Source organism: Sardina pilchardus, chromosome 19, assembly GCF_963854185.1.
Source record: "Sardina pilchardus chromosome 19, fSarPil1.1, whole genome shotgun sequence".
Taxonomy (NCBI): domain Eukaryota; kingdom Metazoa; phylum Chordata; class Actinopteri; order Clupeiformes; family Clupeidae; genus Sardina; species Sardina pilchardus.
This window is the reverse complement of record NC_085012.1, coordinates 28,499,863-28,520,696: the sequence shown is the minus strand read 5'-3', so window position 1 is coordinate 28,520,696 and position 20,834 is coordinate 28,499,863. Positions and strand designations below refer to the sequence as shown.

Genomic DNA, 20,834 nt, shown 5'->3' with positions numbered 1-20,834 from the left:
GGTGCTTGTGTGGGCACCATCAGACTGCGCTATGCTGAGATTGTGGCTCCCTTCTCCATCTCTGCAGGGCAATCTTTAAAGGCAGCAAGGTGTAGCGGGCCAGACTGGCAGCCTGGCACACAGCACCCGAGGACAGCAGCTCACCAACCACGCCTCCTCTCTCTCTTTCTTTCTCTCTCTCACACTCTCTCTTTCTCGTTCTCTTTCTTTCTTTTTCACACACACACACACACACACACACACACACACACACACACACACACACACACACATACTATATTTATGTCTGTATATTTGGTGTGTGTGTGTGTGTGTGTGTGTGTGTGTGTTTGTGTGTGTGTATTTGCAGATGTACATGCCTGCAAATCTGCACAGGCAGGAAACAAACACCCTGTCTTGTACATGCTCCCTTCCGATTTGGCTATAAGTGAGATGGGTGTGTGTTGACTACACATTTTATAATTTAAATGAACATTTTTGTTATTTTTTGAAAACATCATTGCGCAAAGTGATTTTCCCCTCTTGGCTAAATGGCTTTCTGTTTATATTTTTCCCTGAAGGCTTCGCTCTTCTCTGTCTTCCCAAAGTAATGATATTCTATCTCGGCACATATGGAACAATTAAGGTACTCGCGGCAGTCTGCAAACATTCGCAGTGCTCCATTAGAATTATTTTGCCATCTAGGCTGTAGCCATTGGCATAACCTGGGCTCATATTGATGCTGCACTTTTTAGGATAATTCGAGCCGAATGCAACATATGTTGAACACATTCCTGGAGTGAGGAGTCTCAGTCGGCGCTGCACATCTCCCCGTAGATTACGCTCAGCAGCACCACAGTGGGAGAGGAGGCAGACTCACTCCTGGCTGAGTCGGGAGAATAGTCTGGAGCTGCGTGAAAACAAAGACATGTCTGCAGATAGCCACAGACTGAAGCAGAACAGAACAGCACGCTAGGGTAGACAAATGTGAAACCATTTCTGTTATAGTGTTTCTTGAATTTTTGTTTCTCTATCTATTATTGTTCCCTCATTAAAATGTACAGATCTAATTATTTTCTATTGTACGTGCGACAAGGCCCTGCATTGGCGTGTATTGATGTTGTATAAGCATTTGATGAGGTAGTCCTATATGAAAATTTATTCACGACTCAGTTGTGAGCCTCATTATCTGACACTGCTGTTCGCTGACAAACATATGTAGTGCTTCAGAGACTATTGTTTGTCCTTATGGAGGTTTTCATAAAGCTAGCTATTGTGCCTTGCCAGAAGTAATGTTACTGCTTATGGTTTTATCAATCTTGTATGAATCTCCTCATTTTTCTTTTTTTGAAAACCACATTGTTAACTGATATAATATCTTGCTTTTGATAATGCAGCTTCAAAAATATTTATGTTATCTTTCATTTGAAGATACCAGAAACAATATAAATATATACAATATATAAATATAACACCGACCGGATCAGAGTGTTTAATGTAGACTTGAGTTGTCTCTCCCAATGAAGTAACCACAGGTGCGCTTCCGCCTCTAATCAGTTTACTGTGGCAGTGTGGAGAACGAACATAGCACACTTAGCTTGTTTGCATAGGAAATGACCAGGAGTGGTGTTGACGTAAGTGTGTATTTGGATGAGAGACGTGAGAAGCCTTCATCTCCATGTTCACTCCACAGCTGCTGCTTCTCACATCTCTATGTGTTTGTTGTCATCACAAAAGGCTGGGTTTGAAACGCAAAGCCCGGGGCATATGATTGTCCACCATTACACCATGACTTTCTACTGTGACCAAGCCAGCAAAAGGGTGTGGGGTGCATGCATCTCTCTCTCTCTCCCTGTGTGTGTGTGTGTGTGTGTGTGTGTGTGTGTGTGTGTGTGTGTGTGTGTGTGTGTGTGTGTGTGTGTGTGTGTGTGTGTGTGTGTGTGTGTGTGTTTGTGTGTGTGTGTGTATGGGTGGGTGTGCACTACTGGACAGCCAGGAGCTACAGCAAATAGACTAATCACCAACTTTATTTGGCAGCCTACCCCCACAAGCATACACATACAGAATGCACAGATGCACAGCAGGAGGTGTACTTGAAGGGATTTTTTTTTTTGCACAGAACATGAGTCATTTCAAGGGATGTAAATAAAAGAACGATACACTCATAGCATCAGCAACATAACCCCCCCACCCTTCCTCCTGTTCTCTCTCTCAAATATTCAACTTTAAGCTTTATGTTCACATTTTTGGGTTGGGTGTGCGCTTTTTTATTTTCTGATGGCGTTGCACCGTGCTGTGCATGTTTGAAGGCGGCAGAGATGGCAAAGTTCTGAAGAAAGTCCCCAAATTCACAGAGGAATTTCATTACCTCCATCCATTATCCGCACAGTGACTGATGGAGCCGCTAACCATCTGTCATCGCGTTTTCATTTGCATCATCAACACCTGCCCGCCTGTTTACTGCGCCGGCGCTGTTTTCACCCTTCTCTTGCTTGCCCTCCCTCTCCGCTTTAATAACATCTAAAAATGTTTTGTTAAAATATGAATTCACCAGTTCTGGCTTAAAGCTACCCCTTTGCCTACTTCACCCCCTTACCACACCAACAAAATGGATGTATTTTCATTTGATTGCATTGCTTTAGCAAATGAGCAAGATGGCTTTGCATATACTGTGTATCTGTACGAGGTGTATGGATTAAGGAGAGGATGGAGTGGCTATGCTATGCCCAATGTATTCACATGCTGTCTGAGTCACATTCAACCTTTTTATGTTGGACAAGAGTACAGTCTATACAGTGCTCTGTGAATAGGAACACTCATTCGCTCCCAACAATGGGATTTCTCAGGGAACGGGGGCGTCTGTGCAGAGGGGTGTGGATGCATCTGAGCATCTCCTCCTGTCTGGGCTTTGTGTTCGTGCCCCCCCCCCCCCCCCCCCCATCTTCCCCAGGTGCCGTCTGGTGCCTCGGAGGCCGTCAGGAGCGCAGCGCTGCCTCCAGCTGGTGATACATGGCCCTGCTGTGACATATTCCTGGATCCGGACCAAAGTCTCCACCCTTCCTGCCCCCAGCCCCTCTTCCTTCAGCAGCTCACCGCTCCATGGAGGAAAAGGTGTTGACCAGCCAGAACTAGTGTAGTGTATAGACATGCGTGCTCTCTCTCTCTCTCTCTCTCTCTCTCTCTCTGTTTCTCTCTCTTTTTTTCTCTCTCTGTCTGTCTCTGTCTTTCTCTTTCTCTTTCTCTCTCTCTCTGTCAAATTCAACTTCAAATTCAAATTCAAAAGCTGCTTTATTGGCATGACAAATGAAAACTTGTATTGCCAAAGCAATTGGTTCATGTAAAGGTAAGTCATAACAACAATTACAGAGACAAAACATATACATATACTTTAAACTGATATAGACATCTTTGTAAACATACTACTTCACTGTCCTCTCTGTCTTTCTCTCTCTCTCTCTCTCTCTCTTGCTGTCACACACACACACACACACACACACACACACACACACACACACACACACACACACACACACACACACACACACACACGTGTAAGCATGTATGCACACAAATGCATGTGCATGCATACCTACTGGGGCAGGTGCGCACACACACACTCACACATGCACAACATTCATTGTGTACTCCTCCCTCACAACAGAGAGGGTGGCAGTGAAGCATGCCGACCAGTGGAATTCTGGGATGTGCTCCCTGCGGAGTACAGAGGCCGGCTGGCATGGCAACCTGCCAAGCGCAGAGATGGAAGCTGGAGCAGGGATGTTCTTCAGTGCCCTCCTGGGACAAGAGGTTCGTAAGGCCTGACGCCCACATCCACACACCCACCCACATCCTCACACCCATCCTGCACACAAGCATATCTATCGGCACATCCATAAAAACATGGTCTTTTATTTTAGACTTTCGGTCGTACCGATGCACCGAAGGCAAACAAGCTCAGTTCAGTGCAGCTTAAAACACTCCAACACACACCCCTTGTCACACCTCAACCTGCTTGTCTATCTTCATTCTCCCTATTTCGCTGTCGCTGTCACACATGACAAATGACTGTTACATCTCTACCCACCTCATGCATGTGGTGATGGAAGTAAGATCAGTTTTTGCTGGAATTTGTTGTTTTTAGTTGTTTTAGTCGTTTGACAGCGATAGAGCTTCGTCACGCAGATGCCCAAGTATATGTTTTTCTCTTACAATGATACACACGTTCATGCAAACCAATTACTGCACAATGTTCTTGTTCAGGTATTCCTATCAGTGTTTGGACCAAAGCTGTTTAATACGTTGGCTCATGTTGAAATGAGATTCAGGCATTTAAATTCCAAACTACACCCCACCTGTCACCCCCCCACCCACTGCCCTCCTTCTGCCCTTATAGCACATACGCACACACACACACGCTGATACACACACACACACACACACACATACACATACGCACCAGCACACACACACACACACACACACACACACACACACACACACACACACACACACACACACACTCACACACACACACACACACACACAAACGCACACAAACGCACACACACACACCCTACCCTCTTTCTGCCCTTATACCACACACACACAAACACACACACACACACACACACACACACACACACACACACACATTGGAACTGCAACATTATGTGCCCAAAGATTTATGCAACCTTCAGCACTAATACATAGTTAGATTGTGTGAGTGGGAGATTTATGTGCCGTATAAGCACTGGCAATTATACTATTCATGTACAAGAGATACCTATATGGTCTGTTCATTTATGCAACCACTTGTGATGTTTTTTCCTGTTTCAAACATGCTCCGATGTTCAAAGAGTCCTCAGGTGGGAAACACAGGTAAAGTTGAGTATCGTCCGCATAGTAGTGATTATCAAATCTATGGGAGCGAATGGTCTCACTCAAGGAAGCGATGTAAAAAGAGAAAAGCAGGGGCCCTAATAATGATCCCTGAGGTACACCTGTGGTGAGGTCATGAGACTTAGAGAAATAACACCTTCTTTAGGTAGGATTCAAACCAAGAGAGGAAGAAGGGATACGGGTCTGTAATTCTTCACATCAGTTGGATTAAGTGTACTTTTCTTTAGTAAAGGTGTAACCCTTGTCTGTTTGAAGGAAGAAGGAACTATTCTAGAACTGAGTGAAGTATTTAACACCACCGGTATAAGAGCAGGCGCAATAGACTGCAGAAGAGTAGACGGGACAGGATCCAAAGGGAATGTTGTTAGATGACTTTGCTGAAACAGTAGAGAAACTGTTTCTTCATCAAGAGGAGATAAATAGTCCATCATGTCAACACAGGGCATCCATAGAGGTTCATCAAACTGAGCACTTATTTTAGCAATTTTTTCAGTGAAAATGTTTGCAGTCATCTGCTTACAGTGAAGTGTCTGATGTCCCATGGGCCATGTCCATCATTCTGTACCACTGACCGCCATGAACAATGGCTCCATGACAAGTACAGAGTAAAGCAGTGACATTCTATTTTTATCGTACATTGCTGACTGATTTTTAAAATCACCCTTAAGATCAGATAGATTCATATTAAATTCTGTCCTATGTCAGTAAGAGCAATAACCTTGAGTCAAAGATAAATGTATGTGTATCTTCAATCACCTGAAAGGCAGACATGTGCAGGACTTTAAAAATGTTAGAAATACGGGACATTTAAGCGTCCTTTTCATTTTTGGAGTGGAGGCTGTAAAAAAATAGTGTTAAATTGACATGAAAGCCTTGTGTTTGTTCCCAGAGCTCTTAGACTGTAAACAATTTGCTCATAAGGTGCTCATTATTATGCTGCTGGGACTCTAAAACTACAAATAGCCCAGAGGGTCACAAAGCAGTTCTAATGTTTATCACAATTCAATCTTTTATTTTTTGATAAGACATTACCTCAACTTTCTATATGATAAATCAAAATGAGCGGTACATGATGTGTTTTTTTGTCTTTTTATTTATTTTTTTTTTTTTTTGCTTTCAGTCTGTGGCGGCAGTTAAGGGAGCTTCATTCAGTGCCAAGAGACCAGTTGGTCCTTGTGTCTGTGCCACCTCTAGGCAAGCGCTCTCGTTCTGTCACATGTACGCACACACACACATACACACACACACACACACACACACACACACACACACACACTCACATACGCGCACAGACACACACATACACATAGGCGATATGTTCCTCATTCCTCTGGCCCCTCTACACCATGTCTGATGAGTGTTAAAATGTGGAAAGGGAATTAAGAGAGTGTCATTTTGCTCATGTTCAGTCCATTTCTCTAGCGGACAGAAATTGACGTTTGGATCATAAAATTACCGCCTAATGTTTACAGCTGGGAGATGGTCTCTCTGCTAGCTAAGAATATTTCCTTTCTTGCTCAATAAATATGCTCCATGTAATATTTCTTGTACTAGGCCTATTAAGTTTTATGTTTTACTCAGAATTCCTCGACTAGAATTGTGGTCTAATTAATTTACCACCAATAACTTTGATAAAATGTAAGTAATTTACCGTAGAAGGGAACATTCATTCTGTCAATCTTTCAGCAGAATGAAAAACAGCTAACTCTAAACATACAGCTTTGGTGATTCAGAATCTATAATGAACACTGTCACCATAGGCAAGACTGTACTGCTCTATTCTGAGAGCAGGCTTTTGGCACGAATGCTTGATGAACGACCAGTCTGCCAGGGTTAAACACTTTGCTGAGGTTCACAGTGGGTGCAAACCCCGCAGGGGGCCTTGAGTTTGGATGACCCGCAGGCCTAAAGTCAATTTTTTCAGCGCGTCGGTTGCCATCTCACCATACTGCTATATCCGAGCTAATCCCGCTAACATGAGGTTCTCAGCGGCCCTCCCCAACAGGCATGCTCTCTGGACCGACGCTTGTGCCATCAGATATATTATAAGAGACTTGTGGTCGTTAACATTTTCGTTCTTTTTTTCTCCTTGTCTCAGTGTTAACGGGGAAAACAAATGACTTTATTGTCCAACAGCCGTCTTAATGGCTGCTAAATGTGCCTCTGATTAGCCTGTGTCGAGGGCAGACAAACTTCATGTAATTTGTCCAAATGGGAATAGTTCTTGCATTTTTAATATCTGGCTTTTTAATTCACATTAAATGGTCTTCTAGATGGATGGGGTCAGTGATTATGGACATGGTAGCACTTAGCTCTTTTTTTAACACCTTCTAGGACAAGGGCTACTTGTTGGAAATGTTTCACTTTGCCGCTTCTAAAAGGAGAGTACTTCTGTGAAAGAGAGATTTATCTCCACCAAAAATGAACGTGCCAAATCCATCCTTGCCCACTGGCTGATGTGCAAGTGGACACACACACACACACACACACACACACACACGCACACACACACTCATGGACACACACACACACACACACACGCATGCACGCACGCATGCACACACACACACACACACACACACACACACACACACACACACACACACACACACACACACACACACACACACACACACACACACACACACACACACACACACACACACACACACACACACACACACACACACAGCTACCGGTCTCTAGTGTCTCCTGATGACTCACAGTAGTTACCTTTTCAGTGTAGAGTGCACCAAGAGCCCCATGACTTTCTCCTTCCGTTTGGAAATACTTCTGCCATGCCAGGCCTGTGGCACCATGTGCCAAGTCCAGGAATGAAGAGGAGGAGGAGGAGGAGGTGCGGAGGGTGTTTGTGTGTGTGTGTGTGTGTGTGTGTGTGTTGGGAGAGACGGGTGTCTTATGTGCTAGGATGGCTGCCAACCTGACACCAATCTAATATGTAAACGAGCTGCTGGCTACAGACATGGTGGCAACTTCTGTTCGGAGGATCACCTGCACCCAGATCTCGGAGGACACGCTTTTCAAAGGGGCTTAGCTCCTTAAACCTTCTAATTAAAATGAGAAATCCCGCCGCCGCCGTTCCCGCACAGCCCCACACGGCCTCAAAAAAAAGATTATTAGGAATTTAATGGGGAAAAGGCGCCATCCCACACCATCTGTGACCTGGGACTTGTGGAGAAGATTTGGGAACACTGACAGATAGAGAGGGGTACAGGCATGGAAGAGAGACAAATGTAAAAGGAAGGATGGAGGGATAGATGGATTGATGGAGGGATGGAGGGATGGAGGGAGGGATGGATGGATGGATGGATGGATTGGTGTAGGGAGTGGGTGTGACATACAGTACAATGAGAGCAACTAAATAATGCAGATGGACATGTCACTGAATATACAGATGAATGTGTGGATACACAGAACGGGATAGGTGGATAAATCGATAGCTGGATAAATAAATAGATCTGTTCCACCAGACAGGTGGGGGCAGAGGTGTGATAGGATGGAACGCTGTGTGAGAGAGAGAGAGAGAGAGGCCTGTGCTGCGCCAGCGCCCCCTGCAGATCAATCACCATCAGGCGCACAGCACATTTTTCACCTCTAATTATGGCCGCGTTATTATTAACCGCCTATTCATCCCAGGCAGCGTCTCCCGAGTGCTCAGGTGTCTGCACTCTAAAAAATGCTGGGTTAAAAACAACCCAAATTTAGTTATTTTCAACCCAACTGCTGAGTAAAATGGGGTCCAACACAGCATTGGGTTATCTTAACCCAGCAAATTGGGTTATTAAATTTAACCCAGCGGATGGGTTGATATTTTAACCAATGTGTTGGGTTATTTTGACACGAATGTTTAGTTAAATTTACATAATGTTTGGGTTATATTTGAAACCAAATCCCAAAAAAATCCACTGGTTCATTTTTAAAACACTTCACTTAAATAGCCAAACTTAAAGTCACACATTTTGTTGACAGCTTGGATACAGACAATATATTATATGAGAAATGGGCAAGAATAGCCATGCAATGAAATAAAACAGACATGATTATTTATTTTATACTTTTCTTTATTTTTGAACAGTCTGTGATAGGCTACTTCCATGAAGGCAGGCAGATTCCACGGTCCGTTTCGGGGGTCAGCCCTGTCAATCAAAGAAAAAAAAAGAATCAGTTATTTACAGAGCTTTATATCAAGACTTCCATGAACCATTATCAATGAATGATGTTGACAAACATAAAAAATCCACCAGGAGACCTAATATTATGGCGTTGTTTTAATCCTAATAGGCTACAGGTAATACAAAACGTGCGTTTGGAGATGAGCTGGATAATAAGCAGGCTAATAAACGTAATTTCAGTAGTGGCGATGCTAACGTTAGCTAGCCAATGTTAGCACGTTATTCAGTCAGTGGATCCAAGGTTTGTAACGCTATTACCAAAATACACCCAATAAGTAACATGGCTATAATATGAAGCTACCCTAAATTAGTTAATAAGATGTTGTTTGCCATGATTATTACCGTCAGTTACGTGTGTTGGGCAGAGACTACTTCGCTGTAGCCTAGCTAACATTAGCTGATAAACCCTCAGCTGCACCACAAAGCATCATTTTGTTACTTGTCTGCTAACATTACCTACAGCTGTTATGCTAATTTTAGTTCGTTGTAAAAGTTCGTTTTGTTTCTGTTCAGCGGTTCATACCCAGTGAACACAGAACTGTGTTTTTTATGAGTCTGTCTTTGTGTAGATTTAACATGAACAGATATTGTAAGTTAATGTTAACTTAGCTTAACTGCTAGCTAATATAGCTGTCATGCTTGAGGCTGAATGAAATCGTCAGGCAGAATATTCATTCATATCACAAAGGGTATGTCTCTGGGTGGACTTTTAAAATCCGTCTGGATTTCTTTTTAAAATGCAGAAGTTAAAAACAGATACATACCTTCCGAAATCGCCTGATTTCCATTGCATTTGTTGGCAGCAGCTGCTGGACTGGACGGTTGAAAGAATATGTCTACCGATTTTTTTCTTCAACCTCTCAAATAACTATGCAGCTGTGTTAAATCTGGTTAAATTCACCCAGGTGCTGGGCAGTGTGCTCCACATCAGGTGGGGGAGAGGAGGGGCACAGTCCTAAATGGTCAACCCAGCAGCGCTGTACTATCAACCCAACAAGCTGGGTTACAGAAATGACCCAATACGAGTTAAAACAACCCAATAAAATGACCCAGCAGCCTCAACCCAGCGGTTTGGTTGAAAAAATAACCCAGCATTTTTTAGAGTGTGCTTCCCCAGACAGCCCCGCAGAGCCTTTGTTAGCAGCCGTACACAAACAAGGGCTATGCAGCATAGCGGTGAGCCAGGAGCCGTTTACTGACTGCACAGATAGCCGGCGATGCACGGGCTTTTAGCCGGCTAGTCCCGATTGTACTCACTGATAGCCGGCTAATCGCCGAGGTGATTTACGCTGCCAATTGTCCTCCCCTGAGGGTACACATATTCCCAGGGCGACTGCAGTGAGCACGCGAGCCGGCTATGCGGCGGCTAGCTGAGACATGGGCGGAGCTGTCAACAACGAGAGTTGTGCACACACTGCTGAAAGACTTAAAATCAGCAAACAGCTGACTGACTGTATGCTGAGCACAGCTGTCAGATCATCATCATACTGTTCACATATTAACACTGGTCCTTGTGGTCCATCTAGCACACTGTTCTTGCAAATGTCAATTAAATCGCCAAACATCTCAGCATTTATTTATTAATTGCTAACATATTGGGAAAACATAGCCTATCCTGCTTTATCTACAGCCAGGATAAATTAGCTAGACCTTGGCTAGCTTGCTCAAATAACCATTGACAACGTATTTCGTTAAAGCATGTAGGCTAGGCCTATATCATACCCACCCTAAGGTTTAAGAAACATAACAACGTTGTCCAATTTTAGTTTAATGCATTTTTCTGAATTGGAGAGGTCTCCTTATGAGGGTAGGCTCTGCATTTTAAATGGCTAATCGCTAGTCGCGATTAGCATCGTTGGTTTAAACTTTGCAGAGCTGTTTTGTTGTTATCACAAAAATACTGATTGTAACTGCTGTTAGGAAGACAGTTTGGAACCTGGCAGACGTGAGGCAGTGAAAGGTATAATGCACAGTCCAAGCGGAATGAGTGGAGAGTTGATATTGTGATGAGGCAAGAATTACTCTGTTAGGAAATGTTTATTACCAGATGAATATGAGGAATGATATTACATGGAAGTGGCCTGTTTAAGATCCCCGTGGCTATATCCCACAACATGGATGGCATCCCCTTATCCCACAACACATCAGCTGACTAGTCTAGTACACCTATATAATGCGTAACCGTCAACTATCTTATGACAACAGGCTGCTTAACCATCTTAGCCGTAGGCTACATTTCCCCCTTGCATGAACGTAACACAAGCATATCCGAGCCGCGCTACAATATTGTGTCACATCGAGCTAGCAAGTCTAGCTAGCCACAAACAACAGTGCATACCAGACTGTATAGAACAGGTGCATACTGCATAGGCTACTAATGACACTTTTTTACGGTCAGTGAATAGCACCGAGTGAAAATCAATGTTTGCTTTATATCTAGTGACAGTGGTGATGTCGTCAGTTTGGATAAGTAGAGTAAACTTCGTCAGAAGATCTAGAAATATCAAACGGAGGAGCAGAGAACTTGACAGAGAGCTGCACCGCTGTTTTGAGAATGACAGTAGTGTCACGAGACTTCGACGCCTATGTTGTTGTACGTCACTGTTCAACTTCACACCCAGCTCTTACATGTTTACGCCTACACCGAGGCGGCTTTGGAATATCGCGCCTCTTGTCCTCACTGACCTAGCCGGGGAATGGCCGGTTAAACCTAGCCGCGGATGAGGCGGCGTTCAGTCAGTTAACGGCTAGGGACTCACATTCCTCCATTCGAGAGACACAGCTGCAATAGATGAGCCCTCACTATGCTGAATGACCCCATAATCCCATACCGGTCTAGGGGGTGTTTCTGGGCAAAATTACAAGTCCTTGTTAATGATAGTGGTATACGATACAATGAAAAACACCCACCTACTCATGACTGTTGTCTAGGAACCATCATCGCTTGGTTAGCAATCAGCAACTTTAGTTGTTCAAACCAACAGAATTGCACTTTTGTCATAATTCAGAATGACGCAGGGTTTCACTTTTCTGCTCATAATTCTGTTTCAGTTTGTGGGTACCATAATTGGATGTGGGCTTTCGTCCATGTCTTCCTTTTGTGTGTGAGTGTGTGAATGTGTGGTTGGAAGAGAGGGATGGCAGGATAGATGATGGCACACACCTACCTACCATAGTCTTCTCACCTCCATACACAGTTACAGAGCCATATGCTCACATTCCTTACCCTCCTACGCACACACACACACACACACACACACACACACACACACACACACACACACACACACATATACACACACACACACACACACACACAGATGTATACAGAGACTATTTGACAGAAGGACAATTCCTAACAATCAGTCTTGGTGATTTTGGGGGAGCACAACCAAGTACAGTTAATGTTCGAACAAAGTCATCTAGAAACACAAAATGATGAAATGCACACTGCCGCGAGCAATTGTTTATTTCAAACTAATTCCTATGAAATTCATTTCAGAGAAGTGATGTCTGGATTGACTCAGCTTCGACAGCTGCTGATGGCTAGGCAATGTGATGCATTGTGATGTACAAAAACAACTTGTAGAGTCAACAACATGGAAGGTATCCACTTTATTGTAAACATTTTTTTTTTTGCCTCTCTGTCTACTCTGTGTGTGTTGAACTACTGTGTCGCAAGCTCCATTGGCATTCATAAAAGTTAATCATTCAGAAGTTTATATGGTCAAATTGATTTTTGATTTTGGACAATAACATTTCTCTCGGGATGAATAAAGTATCTATCTATCTATCTATCTATCTATCTATCTCTGAGCCTAATTCTGATTTCCTGGTAAGAGGCCTACAATACGCATGTGTTTTTAAGCACATTGCATAAAGAGAAGATATGTTCATATGTTTGACTTAATATAGATCTAAACAGCGATGCACATGTATTATATAAGACATTCCCCCTCATTGTTGCAATAGTCCCCAAGATCACAGTATCGCTCATGACACCTTTTCAAACACCTTTTCATAAGGCTTTGCTTGGTGAATGGCTGTTGGACTGTCTCTTTAGCTAGACAACTGGAACACAGTCTGTCTTATACGCAGCTAGTCAAATAGGCTACTTGTCTTGTCCAGATTAATAAATCATTAACTTAATGTGTCCTGTCCATGGGCATGGGTCAGTCATGGCTTGTTCAAGGGTTGTGAGGAAATATCCTCTGATTTTAAAAAGTCTATGGATGCAGAGCTGTTTCTCTAATTGCATTTTACTGTGAAATCTTTGCCACATATTTCACTCATCTAACTTAGCCAATATATTTTCTTGCCATGGTTCTCTGTTGAGGAATTTAAAGTGAACATTAAAGTAGAGTGTTCATCCTGTGGACTAACTTTCCAAATGATCGTAAGTGTGAAAACTAAAGTCTGCATTAAACGAGGAAGGTGCCGAGGGTGTGTTCTCGAATTCCATGCCTGATAACCGTGTCTTCAGAAATCTGAACATATGTTATTTTCCCCTGAAATGTGTGAAATGTGGCCTCATTGCGGGGTTTCTGACGCGTTTGTGTCACAGCAGCGGTCGTGAATACGAAGCATTTATTTGCAGCCGAGGTAGAGCTTTTTGCACCTGTCAAAGTGGGCATATCAGGCGACTTTCGGTCTGTGGCATTATTGATGACGACACGGCACATAGTCCCTTAATTAATCCCATCAATGTGTCTTAGTATTTATTTGCGTGCATTCCGATCTGAGACCATATTCACCCAATACCATCAAGACAATTCCATCAACACTTCGGGATATAACGCACGGATGAATGCGCACGGATGAAATTGATCCGAGCGCATTCAAGTTATATCCGGAAGTGTCATGTCATGTAGGGATTTAATCCTGTCTAGTTTGGTCTGCTCTTGGCCCAGCCTAAAGAATGCGCTATCATCTCCCTTCACCCAGACTAGACTAACCTGTCAGCCGCTCACCATTTGCATGCTGTCTCAGGATGACAATGCACATTCACCCGGAGATTAACGCGTGCTAGGACACCTTCCCAAAAGGGTTTGATCCAGTCTGTCGCTGACTGGCACCAGTCCAGACTTTGCGCTCAGTTTGGCGACATCATGCCAAACCAAGTCCCCCCCCCTCTCTCTCTCTCCCTCCCTCCATTGATACAATTTATTTTACACTTCGCCATGCTGACTATAAATGTTGAAATACTATCGATAAAGCCTGGAATTTCACGTGAATTATAATTTAACGAGACATTTGACATATTTTCATTTTATATTAATTAGTTTAGGCTATGTTTAATAATAACAAAGGCATAGTGCAACTATAGCCTATTCTTTGCTATACAAACATTTTCGAACGCACACTCACAAAAGGTCTACACGCAGGCCCCTTAAAGGGATGCACATTTTATTGAGGGATAGTTTATATTGGGGGCGCAAACTTGATTTAACACCGAGCAGCATCGAAAGAACGGATCGGATCTTTCTTTCAATGATTATACTTATGACCACACCATATTCAGTATAGGCTATTCAACGAATCATATAATGTTTATGCTTGAAGTTAATGTGGTTAATCTGGCATGCTTCCCAAATCTGTTTGGCTGATATTGCTAAAACTACCCTCCACAATATTTGAGACGAACCTTTTTGGTATGTCTTAAATAACTTTTGTCTTCGATAATTTAATTAAACTTTTATTTTTGCTGTACAAAACAACTTCATTACAGTGTACAAATCTGCACAAAACCAGTTTAGTGCACGTTGCAATTATTTTCACGTGAAAACACTTCATCATAAGATTTTAGAAGACACAGATTGTTTCACGAATCCACCATTGTTGACATCCATAACATTGCATATCTGATGATACTATAAGGCAAACAATATCTATGGTATGCTAGGCTATAAGATGGTAAGACACTGTTGAATAGAGATGCTGTATTCAAAAAATATTTTAAACGGAATACATGCTTTTTGCCTCTTAATAATTGTAGCTGTTGGGAAACATCTGCACATAATTTCACCAGTACAGTCAAATCCAGTACATTTACAAAGCAAGGTATTTGCACTAGCGTCCATAATTTTACCTATGATACTTGCGTTTCTTGATATCTTACATTTTAATTGCACATGTTGATTTTTTTTTTACATTGACACAACACGCGGGGCGATATCAAAACCTTTGATATAGGATTTGATTTATTAGGTTGCCCGATATAAATACTCTATATGGGGGTAATGTTTGTTTCCAAGAGTATTCTCAAAATAGCAGAACATAGCAAATCTTCTACATTTAGGCAAAAATGTTAAGGTAGCCTTCCAGGGCTTGACAGATACATTATTTCATCGACATATTGACATTTGCAGATGTTTTTCAGAATGCATTCGTTTTATTCTTTCGTTCAGTTAGGCAGTGAACATCTCCATCTGAGAATACCATAGGGCTAAGTAGTCTCCAGAGAGCACGCATTCATTAACATTGAAGTTATCCCACAAATAGCCTTAATAAATAAACAAATAAATACGCAAAGTTAGCAGATTCTCTATAAATAGGCTAGCCTACTCAATAAACAAATGGCAATCTTAAGTTAATTCACTTGACATGTAATGTTTTGACACTTCAAATCAAATAAGACAGTCTTAGCCAAGTAGTCCATTCTGTCATAACTAACTTCTTAAAATCATTTAAATTTTGATTGTTCGGAATTGCAAGAGTTGGATCTTAATTGCATAGCTCCTCTTGCCTTTATTGCTGCCTTTTTTTTTTTTTTTTTAACTGTTGAACATACCCAAGAAAAATGAATTATCGTGATTGCATTCGACTGTAAAACACATTATCGCAATACAGCAATTCTTTGATAATGCACTGTACACATTTTATACAAAATGTATTTTATACAACACGTTCTGTGTGGTTCTCTATGTAGAAACGACAAAAGATCATAATACCAATACTGCACATGGACCAATTGAGTCAGTTAATTTTCAGTTTGCAAACAAGACCGATTCTCTGACTTTCTACAAAAAGAATTCTGTTTACTCTAACGAAATTTTCCATTAAGTTAAAATGAATAAATAATAAATCATCAGATGGCCAACAACCAAATCCCCATCTAAAAAGCAGAACGCATGTAAATAATACATGTGTGTTAAGTCTTTTATTTTCAGTAGGCTAATTACCCGGCAAAAAGGACGCTCACATTTGACTTTCTCTCATTAATTATGAAAAGTCGTGTTTAATTCATCTTGCACAGGATAAAACTGGCCGCGGAGATGAATGTCATAGGGGAAATGAATGTCGGAGGAGCCTCTTGACAGCGTATTCTGGCCGGAGGTACCACGCGTTGGCACAGAGCAGTAACGCATTCCGTAGTGGCAGCTCTTGCCGTAATCAGCCGGGTCTTCCTGCTTAAGGGAGAAAATCCCATTAAAGTTAATAGGAGGGCTCAGTGGACCATCGAATTGCGGACTGGCGCATTCTGGAGAGGTGCTCTCGTAGAACGATTCATAAGCGCCGCAATAACTGTAGGGCCGAAAGGGTTTCACGCTGTCCACCGTGCTGCCTACGTGGCCGGAGGCAGCAACGACATCCGGACTGTGGTAAGGTGGGTACATGGAGTCGTACGGGGACCTGCCAGTGAAGGATGCTTCCCCGTTGTGATCAGTAATGAAATTCCTGGCGTTCAGCTGGAGACAGCCCGCTACTAGATTTGTGGTGGGCTGCGACAGACCTTTGCAGAGTGTCTGAACAAAGGTCAGCAGGTCAGGTCGCTTACCGGTGTTCAGGATCTCGGACAAAGCCCAGATGTAGTTTTTAGCAAGACGCAGGGTCTCTATCTTGGATAGTTTCTGTGTTTTTGAGTAGCATGGCACCACCTTCCGCAGGCTGTCCAGTGCATTGTTTAGGCCATGCATCCTGTTCCGCTCCCTTGTGTTGGCCTCCATGCGGCGAAATTTAACCCGGTCAAAACGGGCTTTGGTCATCTTCTTTTTCCTAGGCCCACGTCTCCGGGGCAACCCGTTCTCATCTTGACCGTCATCGCGCTCGTCGTCGTCTCTCTCCGATTCTACGTCCTCCAGCCCTCTGATATCGGTTTGAGAAATGCTGTCATCTTCTTTAAAGTGGTCTGGTTTGGCGACCTTCATATTGCCACCGCAGTCCCGAGAAAAGTTTGCCACGAACTGAGATTCCATCATCACGGGCTCCTCAAATGGTAAAGTCAACATCGTCCTGGCTAAGGATAACGAGAAGGCAGTGTAAGAACGAATCTAAATGAGCCTGTTCATTGTTTAAAGCATGTAATCTATCCCTGATGTAAAGCCTGCCTTCCTAACATGGTCTGTGTTCTTGTCAAGAGACAGTTTTCGATCATCTAATGATTTAAAGAGCAATCTCCAGAAAATGTGAACCCAACACAAACATTTCAAAGCTGTAAGTGCAAAATAAAGCTAACGTAATTTCGCCCTAAAAATTAATGAATTCCCAGAATCACAATTTCACAGAATGTATGAAAACAGTTGTGGCATAAATGTCACGTGCCCTTAACAATACACCGAATTCCTCTTACCTGTGCATTGGGAGGTCAATTAAAAGCTTCCATTGTCTTAATCGTCCTTAAAAGTTTTTTTTTTCTAATCTCGTTTAGCTCCGGACGAGTCTCGTGCAACTTGCGCAGTTCACTGGTCCTCGCCGTGTTTTCCGCCGCTCGCGTTCTCTCGTAGAGAAATGACACTGATGCCAACTGCCAAAGCTGGTACCCATGCCATCTGGTGCTTACGTCACGTGACAGTGGTCGTCACGTGGTTTTGGTCTCGGGGGACATTTATTCCTCCCTGATCATCTGGCATGCCTCTAGCTGGGCACCACAGTGAAAGCACAGTACACTCACACACACACACACACACACACACACACACACACACACACACACACACCTTATTTAAACCAGTTTTGCAGACAGGGATTTTTCCAGTCAAGCTCTCCAAGTAAGTATGCATTATGATTTAATTGTGAAATTAAATCCTGTAGTCTCCATCATCAACATCAGGGTAAAGATTCTTTACAAATGTGATGATGACACAGGCACACATATAAATTACTTCAATCCTATGTTGGTGTAGGCCTTAATGATACTCTAACAGTGTCTCCAATACTTAAATCAAGAAGCAGCTATTTTGCAATGTTTTTGTGTAAAATTATCAGTCCATGCCTGTGCATCACTCTTATGTATCAGAGTCTCAACTCAACAACTATCTACTTAACATGGGCTACTAATCCCAAACACAAAGAGTGCCCAAACCCGTCCTGTTCCTAGATCAGGTGTAGTGCCAATCACAGATTGCGTCAAATTCCTTACACGGTCCTGTGAATGACAGCATGTCAATCAGAGTGATTGATGGATCTTATCTTCCAGGGGAGCCTCGTCAAGGGCGTTCTGCTGATTGGCTGAGCTGGCGCTGACACTCAACGTCCCGGCCACCTCTACACATGACCTTTGGTTCAAGGTCAGTTAAATCAGATGATTAGGCAAGGAGTGTTCTGGGGGACTTGGAGTAATTATGCCCACCGACCACAACACTGCACCCCCCTCTGTGCTTACACACAGCCAGTCCCAGAAGTGTCCACGAGGGGCTTTGGACCAGATCTGCAGCAGTGCTGCCCTAGGCTATGAAATGACAATCACATAAAGATTGAGCCATCAAGTCAAGGATATGGATCTCCGCCGTGGTGCCAATTCTCCAGCACAATGCACTCTGTGCACAATTAGCCCGTTAGTCTCCATGATCTCCCCCTCACACAGACACGGTCCAGTCAGCCTGGCGCTTTAGCGCATCCTCCATCACCCAGCACAGTCCCACCCGGAACAACCGTGCTGTTGTTGTTGTTGTTGATGATTTTCTTCCCTTCCTTCCTTCCTCTCTCTCTCTTTCTCTCTCTCTCTCTTTTGCTCTCTCTCACTCCCTCTCCCCCCCACCCCTCCCCTCTCTCTCTCCATCCCTCCCTCCCTCTAGCCTTTGGCATGTGGAGTATGTTGTGTGTGTGTTGCGGCTGGTGGGCCGGTGGCCCGGGCGCCTGGTGCATCTGGCCGCTCTGTGTTGCAGTAATTGGAATGAGCTCTGATTCGGTCCATGCTGAGACGCCACACCCGGGCGTTCCATTATCCCTGAAAGCTCCCGCTGGCAGCGCCACAGAGCCGCGGTCACCACCGCCGGCCTGCCACGGGGGGAGAGGGCCGCCACCATTTATTATTCCGCCCAGAGACGCACAGCGAGAACGCACCCCAAGACCCCCCCACCCCCCCAGGTGCCAACCTCGTTCGCAGGCATATGAAGGGCGGCCAAGGATGCTGCCACGTGGCGCATGGGATGACTGGAGTGTGAGTCTGGGTTTTGTGTATGTATGTGTATGTGTATCTGTGTCTGTGTCTGTGTCTGTGTCTGTGTCTGTGTCTGTGTCTGTGTCTGTGTTTGCGTTTGCGTTTTTGTGTGTGTGTGTGTGTGTGTGTGTGTGCGCGTGCGTGTGCGTGTGTGTGTGCGTGTGCGTGTGCGTGTGTTTGTTGTAAGAGAAAGGGCAGCATGTGATGTTCAATAGGGTAGGCCATGATTATCATTTAACCTTGTTTAGTTTACTTTAGTGCAGCAGTGAGATTCTGAAGCTTAGTGAGCAAACCAGACAGCCACATATAAATCATATTACATAGCATTGATGGTGCAGTCAGAGGGCTATTGTTGACAAGCTGGCTACATATTGTAGCATGATGTAATGGTGCAAAGGTTATTTTATACTTTAATAGACCCATGAGAGTTCATTCATACAATGGCAGCGTGCACAATGGCAATTCCTTAGATTAACGCTTGATTGACATATATACTTACATGAGGATGTTTATGGAACCATGTAAACAGGAACATGCTCACAGATATAAACACACACACACACACACACACACACACACACACACTGTAACATAAATCGCTGCCTTCCCCTCCCCCCCAGAGGCCTCAGCTGGTGACGAGCTTTCCGGTCCAGTACACACACCAACATCTGATGAGTCAAACTTCCCATTTCAGACTAATCACTTGACTGCACTAATTGCAAATGCAAATATGCAAATTTATATTAATTAATTACTCTGTTAATTAGTTCTCTGGTCTTTTTGGGCAATAAATCATTGTGCCGGAGAATGGAGAGAGAGAGAGGGAGAAGGCCCGACCCATTTCACATAAAAAATTTAGAACACACACTCAAAAATAGACCCTTGGGTCTGCCCCTTACTTCCTTTCCAAAATAAGATAGAAACAATAAAACCATTTCTGCTCCTGGTAACTTAACAGTGACTAAAACCACCACCGAGGGCTATTCCAATCCGCTTTATGGGACTGTGCACAGCACAGAAACAAAAGACGACAAAGCGAGTCCCCTCACTCTCGCCCGTGCAACAGACGCCGATTCCGCCAGTGATTTAATTAACACATGATCAACTTTTAAAGACGGGCCCACGCCTAATGCAAGCTGCAAATGAAGGCGCCGCCATTCACACGTTGAGTGGCGCACCCCCTCATTGAGCTCCACAGCTCCGCTAAAGAAGGCCCACTGAGAGACCCAAGCACCTGCACCAGCACCAGCACCAGCACCACTGCCACACAGTCAGCTCAGTCAGAGTGGGCCTGAACAACGTCTCCATGTTGCTTTAGCTGCCTAAAGAAATGAGTGAAATTGAAAGTGGAATCTTTGATTTTAGACATGGCCAGTGTGTGGAGT

At 43.6% G+C, this 20,834-nt stretch overlaps 1 protein-coding gene across 1 annotated transcript; it reads right to left on the bottom strand.

The window, feature by feature from the left end:
* Positions 1–14,764: 14,764 nt before the first annotated feature.
* On the bottom strand, positions 14,765–17,754 carry neurod6a (neuronal differentiation 6a). The gene is made up of 2 exons (XM_062521230.1): positions 17,641–17,754; positions 14,765–17,307 (listed from the first exon to the last, which is right to left on the bottom strand). The coding sequence occupies exon 2, from the start codon at positions 17,297–17,299 to the stop codon at positions 16,289–16,291; it is 1,011 nt and encodes a 336-aa protein (XP_062377214.1). The 5' UTR covers positions 17,300–17,307; positions 17,641–17,754; the 3' UTR covers positions 14,765–16,288.
* Positions 17,755–20,834: the final 3,080 nt, after the last annotated feature.